Source organism: Euphorbia lathyris, chromosome 5, assembly GCF_963576675.1.
Source record: "Euphorbia lathyris chromosome 5, ddEupLath1.1, whole genome shotgun sequence".
Classification (NCBI taxonomy): domain Eukaryota; kingdom Viridiplantae; phylum Streptophyta; class Magnoliopsida; order Malpighiales; family Euphorbiaceae; genus Euphorbia; species Euphorbia lathyris.
Window position 1 is genome coordinate 45172282 of NC_088914.1, and position 8866 is coordinate 45181147.

Genomic DNA, 8866 nt, shown 5'->3' on the forward strand with positions numbered 1-8866 from the left:
GGCTTAATGCACTAAACAATAAAAGATGAGAGACCTCGGGATGCTTTTTGCCAAACATCAAAGCAGGTAAATATTAGAATTGACACAAAAGTCATCCGAGTCCATATTCTTTTAGGTTGATACGTGACAAATATAAATGATCAGGAAATCAATCCTTTAAACCAGAGCTTAATCCAAACATGAAATAGAACAAATATATTCTTGCTTAATGTGTTAAACTTAAACTTCAAACGGCTTAATCTGAAAAATAAATGACCCAAAAACCAATCCTTTAAACTATAAAAATTCAGTAGCTTAATTATGGAACATAAAATAGAACAAATGTATTCTTGCTTAATTTTCAACTAACAAGATGATCTATCCTCCACTGATTTACTACTTCGGCAAGCCAACTCATTGATTCAAATATCCATGACTAGTATTCTACAACCGCCATTTACCATTTATGTTTGTTAAAAAAAAGTTGGAACTAGACGAACAAAAACCATAACAGCTACTATTGCTTCAATTTCTACTCCATTATGCCAGGTGCGTTGTTTTCCACATCCACGTCTCCCATTCCTGTATCTTCTTCTTCTTCACTATCCTCATCTCCACTTTTTTCCTCATTGTCGTTTCTTAGCTTAGCCATGTGCTCAGCAAGTAATTTGTCATCCCGTTCACTCACCTATTTTAATGCACCAAAAGTCAGACATGTACCAGAAGAACCAGAGTGCAACTGACCGGGTTTCACATCCTTTATCTTTGAGTGAAAATAAAGGATGAAGCTTTAACCAAAATGACTCTAGGGATATAAAATTAAAAAGAATACAATGGGCAAAGAGGACACTCACAGCTCTTGGAGGCTCCTTCACAACAAGCTTCCCTTTTTGCTGCTCGATCGCCTCAGTACAAGCACCAATTGCCTTGCTCAGAACTGATATACCTTGCTCCTAAGTTATGAAATAGGGATGAACCACTATGTTAGCAATGTTCCCAGGGCGTAATCTGAATTGCAACAACTAATTTCATACAGACATAAACTCAAGAATAGTAGAATCACTTTAATTGAAATAGCCACCAGAATTTGCAGAGCATGCTATGCAGAAAATGAAGACTACAAGTTTGATTATGCATTTCTTCAGGACGTGATATTTAGACTGCAAAGCATTTCATGGTATTCCCTCTTTGACAGTAACACATTATCTACAGGATATCACAGGGTTATACACTTTCACCAGAGTATGCCTTGAGAGTACACAAAATATAACAGCTTGGTAAACAGAAAACAACATTTAATGATCATATCAAGGGCTCCATTATTCTGTTGAGATAAATCTAACCTTATCTAGGGTTTGTGTAGTAAGAACATAGAGCGGAGGGGCAACCAGTTTAATTTTGACAGGGCAGTCTTTATTGCCAGCAGCCTCAGCTTTTCTCATTGCATCCTGAGAAGTAAATAAATGTATATAATTTGTAATACAAAACAAGCCTTCTCAACTAGAGAATATGTCTACAGTATTTCGAACAGTAAAAGGAAAAGAAGGAAAACAAAGTCGACCTTAATGTGAAGAACTCCATCAAACTGGAAACATTTCATTTCAATATCAGCCCGAATCTTTAATGGTTGAGGAGTCATTCTTCTCCTAATATTCTTTACCAAAGCTTCTTTGACTTCCTCTGACACAGCAGGTACCACCTTCGTTACCTGTAGAGCAATATAAAATCTTGGTGATCAAAATAAAATGCCTAAAAGAGTATTTTGGCCAATAAAGTTTACCTCCTGTCCATCAGCCCCTGTTTCTTTAATTTCACGGGTAAGGGAATTCAAAACCGAGTCAGGATCATTCACAATGACTTTGAATGCCTGCACATGAATCACTTTACATCCCAAATTCTCTATTTAAAAAATTTAAAGGAGCTTCAGAAATGTCGGTACAAGTTCTCACCTCAAACGCATGGCCATATTTCCGGTATAGGGGCCAGCCAATATAGATGTATAGTTCCTGTCGTGCGTGGTAGGCTAAGTAAGCGTAAAACAATTAAGGGAATAAACACTTGAGCATGAGAAAGAGTCGGTTGAAGATGCTCATGGGTATGAAAGAAGCAAGCATGACTTCATACAAACTACATATGTACATCATATATGATAAATTTACAAGCATATCAATGAGATAAAGCCATTATAAGAATCACAAAGCACACTCAGAAACGCAAGAATAGCCACCAAACATCATCTAACGAGCTATAAGCAATAATCCATTTCATTCTGAGCCATGCTCAAGACGTGATACTTATCACAAGCTGTTTCTGGAACTACAAATTCATAGTGTTTATAAGGCCTTCCAATTTAAACTCTTCATGAATCACAGTATATGAATTTCAATTCAAACCAAAGCAGAATACTCCGATAATTTCCCCTCAATTTCCTTTGTTCAAATAAGAAAATTGATTTGAGGTTTGAATTACCTAACCAGTAAGTTTCAATTTGGGATAGGATTTTATGTCAAAAGCAATTGCGTTCAGAATCTAAAATCTCTAATAATCCTCGCCGAAAAATGTATTTCTGTAAATTTGGATACAAGATCAGAACACTGATAGAGCAGGAAAGCCCAAAGTTGTAAATATTAGTCTCAAATTAGAAAAATAAAAAACAAAAATACCTCCAAGTCTATACCCATGGTCTCAGCAACATGGCGCATAATAGAGTGAACAAGCTTGCTCTTATTGTACCTCTCCTCGCAAGCTTGAATATCCTCTTCGCTCACTCTTCTCTTACTCAAATCGATATATCCTTTCTCCTTGTCAACACGGAGGACCATGACGGGTTCTATGCGACCAACCTTGATCAAGCTACTAACACTACGAATCCTACGGCGGGAGAGCTCAGAGAACAAGATCATACCCTCAATGTTGTTGTACTCGAGCAGTGAAACGTAGGCACCCATATCAGCTATGTTTTTTACCTGTATCATCACCGCCATGTCCACCTCCGGATACCTGGATTCGTACATCCGGCACTCCAGATTAGGCGTGTGTGTTCCCATGATTTTGAATTGCCGTCTGTCGAATCGGAGATTTCGCAGGAGAAATCCTAATTACTGTGGTTTAAGTGGGCGACAAAAATCCGAGTAGGGTTTTGAAAGGGAATACAAGGAGACGACGAGGAGAGAGAGATAGATAACCTTTTTTATATAGGGTTAAGGTGCAAAAATACCCCTAACGTTTTGGGTCTGGAGCAATTTTACCCCTAACGTCTAAAATGGTGTAATTTTACCCTTAACGTTTGTAGCCAAGAGCAATTTTACCCCTAACGTTGATAAATTGGATCAATTTCAGAAATAATTCATCAAACTGTCTTCTCGGTCATGAATCTTATCATCTACACTTCATATATGCGTCATTTTATCAGTAACAAATCATAAACATATGCTGGGATGTGAAAAAAATAAAAAAATATATTGTCTTTTGTATGAATTAGATAAAAAAAAATTCAAAAAATTCACCGAATTTATAAATATTAATCTCCAATTCTATTATTAAATTACAAAAAAACATGAAATTCTTTTTTTAGGATGAATTGATATGAAATTGGTGCAAAATAATAAATAAAAATATATGTGTTTTATAATAATATCTGAAATTGACCCAAATTACCAACGTTATGGGTAAAATTGCTCTTGGCTACAAACGTTAGGGGCAAAATTGCACCATTTTAGACGTTAGGGGTAAAATTGCTCCTGACCCAAAACGTTAGGGGTATTTTTGCACCTTAACCCTTTTATCTATATACATATATAAAGAGATAGATAACCTTATGGGAATGAGGAAATTACATATAAAATATAAAATGAGTTTTTGGATTTTTATAGTTTTGTCAAGTATGAAGTTTTTTTTTTGGTTTAAAAAAGAACAGTTTCACTGGTTTTTGATCCGTGTGATGCACGGATTCATCTTAATATATAAATATTAATAAAAATATAATTTAATAATTACAATTAATGATATAAAAGTACTATATAAATTAAATATTATTATTTTATTTTCACATTTAATTTAAAAGTGTTATTTCTCATTTGTTCTTCGATGACGATGTGATGATCTTTGTGGAAGGTAATGAGGAGCAAGTTGGTGTGGTCATGGATATCCTTAATTGCTTCTGCGCCGCTTCTGGCTAGAAGATTAATATCCATAAGTCTCGGATGCTTTGTTCTAAGAACATGGAAAACAGCGTTTGTAAAAAGCTTAGTGATCTGTCTGGCATTCCTCTTACTCACTCCTTGGGTTAGTATCTTGGGGTCCCCCTCCACAGCGACAGAGTTTCCAAAGCCTCTTTTAAAGAGACTCTGGATAAAACCAATGGGTTGTGTGCTAGTTGGAAAGCCAATTCTCTTTCCCTGGCAGGCCGTCTAACTTTAATTCAGTCTGTCAATTGCGCGGCTCCCAATCATATCATGCAAGCCTGTAAATTGCCTGAGCCGGTTCTCAATGAGCTTGACAAAATCAACCGGCGTTTCCTTTGGGGAGAATCTGGAGAGGGAAGGAAGATTCATCTTGTCCCTTGGAAGGAGGTCTGCCAGCCTAAAAGCATGGGGGGGGGGGCCTTGGCATTAGACAAGCTAAGGACAACAACAAAGTTTTATTAATGAAGCTCCTCTGGAGAATGTGGCAATGCCCCTCTTCTCTTTGGGTTCGTCTGCTTTGTGGTAAGTATCGGAAGGACAAAATCTTTAGGGCCCTAAGGAGAGAGTTGTCAATTGTTCTTTCCTTTGGAAAGGGCTTAGCGCTGTGTTTGCTGAATTCTGTTCGGGGGTTGGTCTGGAGGTGGGTAATGGCAAGTCCATTAGCTTCTGGAATGACACCTGGATCGGGGATAAACCATTTATAGATGTTTGTAGCTCCTCCCCGCCTAGCAATATCCGCAACTGGAGGATTGCCGATGTGGTGGACTCTGATGGGGACTGGATTTGGTCAAAATTTGATACCTTCTTTAGCCTGGATACTCTCCTTAGAATCAGGAGAGTCAAGATTAGTAATTAAGAGGAAGACAAAGATAGACATTGCTGGGCCCTAACTAACAATGGAGCTTATTCTTGCAAATCTGCCTTTGAAGCCTTGACCCTCAACAGAACCGATCCTCTCTCGGATTCTTGGAATTCCATTTGGGCCCTTAAAATCCCTTACCGTATTAGGAGCTTCATGTGGCTGGGAGTTAAGGACAGGTTGCTTACTAATTCGGATAGGCACAGACGACATTTGGCGGATTCTGGAGCTTGCAGTAGATGCAGTGGCCATGTTGAAACTTTATGTCATGCTCTTAGGGACTGCTCTAAAAGTAAAGAGATTTGGAAGAAAGTTCTCCCTCACCACATTCTCCCTTCCTTCCTTGCCCACTCTGAGTATGACTGGTTCTCTAATGGGGTTAGTGGGAAGTTACTGTCTAACATGGAGCATGGTGACATTTTCTTTGCTATTATTTGTCACCAAATCTGGAAGTGGAGGAACGAGGAGATTTTTAGTGAGAAAACTGCTTTTATTCAGAACTTACCTGAGTTCTTCTCGAAAAAGCTCCTTATTATTACTGAGAGCTTCAAAGGGGATCCCCTTGCCAGGTCTACCCAGAATAAAGAGATTCACCTTGTTGGTTGGAGTAGGCCTAAGGATGGGGTGGTGAAGTTGAATACGGATGGCTCCTGCCTCAACAATGGTAGAATCTGGTTTCTCCCAAAACCTGGGGATGGGCTCGTCTTTTTCGGCGAAGCTTTGGGGTATTCTCTCTGGAGTCAAGCTTGCCAAAAGTCTGGGTATTAGGAGGCTTTCTGTGGAGTCTGATAATAAGGAGGCCATTAATATGATTTCTGATAATCATACTATCTGTCTTAATAACCAAAACCTTATCAAAGCTATTAAAAGGCTTGGCTCTTCCTTTGAGTTCTTAGAGTTCAGCCACATCTTCAGAGAACAGAACCGAATTGCGGATCGCTTGGCGGCGGCTGGGCATGAGGGGATGTTAGGTGTTACTACCCTTTCTGATCCTCCCATCTTTCTTTCTTCTCTTCTTTTAGAAGATAGGATTGGGGTTAGCTTTCCTAGGCTGATCCCAGGCTAGTTTGCTCTTGTTTTGTTCTTTCCTTTCCTGTTTCTACCAAAAAAAAATATTATATTTTTTATCAGTAAAAAATAATGAAGTGACGCCTCAGTTCCATCGTTACTGTTTTATATTATATATAGATATATAGATATGCAGAGAATTAGAGAAATTTTAGAGATTAATTTAAATTATGTAGAACTTTTAGATATAAATATGCAGAGAATTAGAGAGATTTTAGGGATTAGTTTAAATTATGTAGAACTTTTAGATATAGATATGCAGAGAATTAGAGAGATTTTAGTGATTAATTTAAATTCTGTAGAACTTTTAGATATAGTACGGATAAAATAATCTTTTTTATAAATAAATATAATAATATAACTAAGGTTAATATATTATATTTTATATTATATTTTTTATCAGTAAAAAAGGATGAAGTGACACCTCAGCTCCATCGTTACTGTTTTATATTATATATAGATATAAATATGCAGAGAATTAGAGAGATTTCAGGGATTAATTTAGATCCTGTAGAACTTTTAGATATAGATATGCAGAGAATTAGAGAGATTTTAGGGATCAATTTAAATTATGTAGAACTCTTAGATATAGTATATAAATTAAATATTATTATTTTATTTTCACATTTAATTTTAAATAATCTTTTTATAGATAAATATAATAATATAATTAAAATCAATATATTATATATTATATTATATTTTTTATCAGTAAAAAATAATGAAGTGACACCTCAGCTCCATCGTTATTGTTTTATATTATATATAGATTTGGGCATTAGTATTTTGTTTGGCTTAATGTATTCTTAATCCCTCGTTTGGGAGGAGTAAGGTGTAAGGGAAAGTTTGGTCATATAAGTAACTCAACCCTGAGCATTGACAAAATTATGAGAAGACTTTGGTATGGAATGGTAGAAGGGGCATATCAATATACGCTGATGGAAGAGGCAAAATTGGTATAAAGAATATTATAGATGACATGGACTACCCTGACATGGATCTCCGCCACCCCCTGGGTCAGTAATCGGAACTGGTTTAAGTGATCCACTCTCGTCCACTAAGGACGGGAGAGTCGGGCATACATCCTTCGTGAAGAGAGACGGATATCTCCATAGAGGGGAACTCTGTGGACACCGTGGGCGCACCAAGCCCACAGTGCGTGCCCGTTATAGGGTGAGGTTTAATTACAAGGAGATCCTCCGAGACGGAATACTAACAGATGCATTGACGGGACCTTTTGATAGGAGTTGGCTGGCCGAGACTTGAGGAATGTCGAGATGCTACATTGAGTTTTGTCCTGGCTTAGACCTGGTCCCATGATACAAGACCATTCCTAGACTATGATTTGAGGTGCGTCCGTCCGGACCTATATAAATAAAGGGGTTAAAAGAAATATTTTTATATTGTAGTTATAAAAATTGAGATAAATATAAAACAATAAGTCTACTTCCTATTCTTCAACTGAAACTGAAATGGGCATAAAGAATTTTTGTGCACTTCCAATTAAGATTGGATGTTCGAAACTTCATCTTCTCATTTATTTTCTCTCATAAATTGTTATTCTAATTTTTATATTTTCCTTAAATCAAAATTATCAATTTATATATTCAATAAAAAGAATAACCATTTATTTTTTCCCATCAATGTAATATCCCATTTCAATTTTTTTTCCTCAATATATATTTTCAATATGAAAAACAATGTACTTATTTACTTTTTTGTATTTTCACATGCGTAGATAATTACTATTTTTAATACACAAATAATTTTAGATAGTATACTCATCACTACTACATTACTAAGGTTATAAAAAAGAAATAATTAAAATTTCAGTCACTAAAATATATATTACTGTTGGCCCATAAAATAAATTTACATATTTAGCATATTGTATTTCTTATTAATAAATATAAAAACATATAAAAAATAAACGAAAAAGTGAAAAAAGTCGAAAAAACATTCTTCCCGTGCTATTGGTCTCCAGCTCGGCGAGCTGCAGCCTCCAACTCGGCGAGCTTGAGGTCCAGCTCGGCAAGCTAGCCTCTAGACAAAGGAAAAGAAGAGAAAAAAGAAAAGGGGCAAGAATACCCTCTTTCCAGCAGCACCAACACCACTTCCATGAAACATTTGAGGCATCAAACTGATGAATTATTCTACAAGGCCAAGTGTTCCAAAAACTAGACATCCCGAGGAATCCGTGATGTGCTCGTGGGCCCAATTCAGGTCCATATGGAGAGAGAAACAAGCTTCGGAAGTTAGAGTATGTGTCTGCCGTACCAATATCACTTGAATATGCCATTTGAGGTATCAAATGGATGGGTTTTTGTATGAGATTGAGTGTGCCAGAAACTAGACATCCCAAGAAATCCGTAATGTGCTTGTGGGCCTAATTCGGATCCATATGCAAGGAGAAATTAGGCTTGGAAGTCAGGCCCTTGCCAAAAAAGTTAGTTAAGTTGGTTGATATCCCTACTTTCACTCTAACAAACTTAACTACCCACTCACTCTAACTAACTTAACTACCCACTACTCCCACTACCAACTAAATAAACTGAAATTAAGGGTTAGTGGAGAGAAATTAGGGACTTATTTACAGAAAAATCTACCCACTTCAACTATAAATAGAGCCATTTCCCCTCATCGTTTCAACACAACAACACAACTACAATTCTCTCTTGAGTCTTTTTTTTAGTTCTTAGTCTTTCTCTTTAGTTTTTCCAGCTCTAAGCGAACGGTTTCTTAGCTTTCTTCCTTTAGTTCAAGTTCGGTTTTTAAG

The 8866-nt window shown here is 36.6% G+C and overlaps 1 protein-coding gene across 1 annotated transcript; it reads right to left on the reverse strand.

Moving 5' to 3' along the window:
• Nucleotides 1-270: 270 nt before the first annotated feature.
• On the reverse strand, nucleotides 271-3143 carry LOC136230324 (eukaryotic translation initiation factor 2 subunit alpha homolog). The gene is made up of 7 exons (XM_066019370.1): nucleotides 2643-3143; nucleotides 1929-1985; nucleotides 1760-1846; nucleotides 1541-1687; nucleotides 1323-1427; nucleotides 834-932; nucleotides 271-667 (listed from the first exon to the last, which is right to left on the reverse strand). Exons 1-7 carry the CDS (start codon nucleotides 3024-3026, stop codon nucleotides 512-514), a joined length of 1035 nt encoding a protein of 344 aa, XP_065875442.1. The 5' UTR covers nucleotides 3027-3143; the 3' UTR covers nucleotides 271-511.
• Nucleotides 3144-8866: the final 5723 nt, after the last annotated feature.

What these genes read in the sequence shown, in the direction of transcription:
- LOC136230324 (XM_066019370.1), bottom strand. Translation starts at nt 3,026, where the DNA reads ATGGGAACACACACGCCTAATCTGGAGTGCCGGATGTACGAATCCAGG. An exon ending in CCATGGGTATAGACTTGGAG is followed by an intron (nt 1,986 to 2,642) that starts GTATTTTTGTTT and finishes CACGCACGACAG; the next exon opens with GAACTATACATCTATATTGG. An exon ending in CTACACAAACCCTAGATAAG is followed by an intron (nt 933 to 1,322) that starts GTTAGATTTATC and finishes TTCATAACTTAG; the next exon opens with GAGCAAGGTATATCAGTTCT.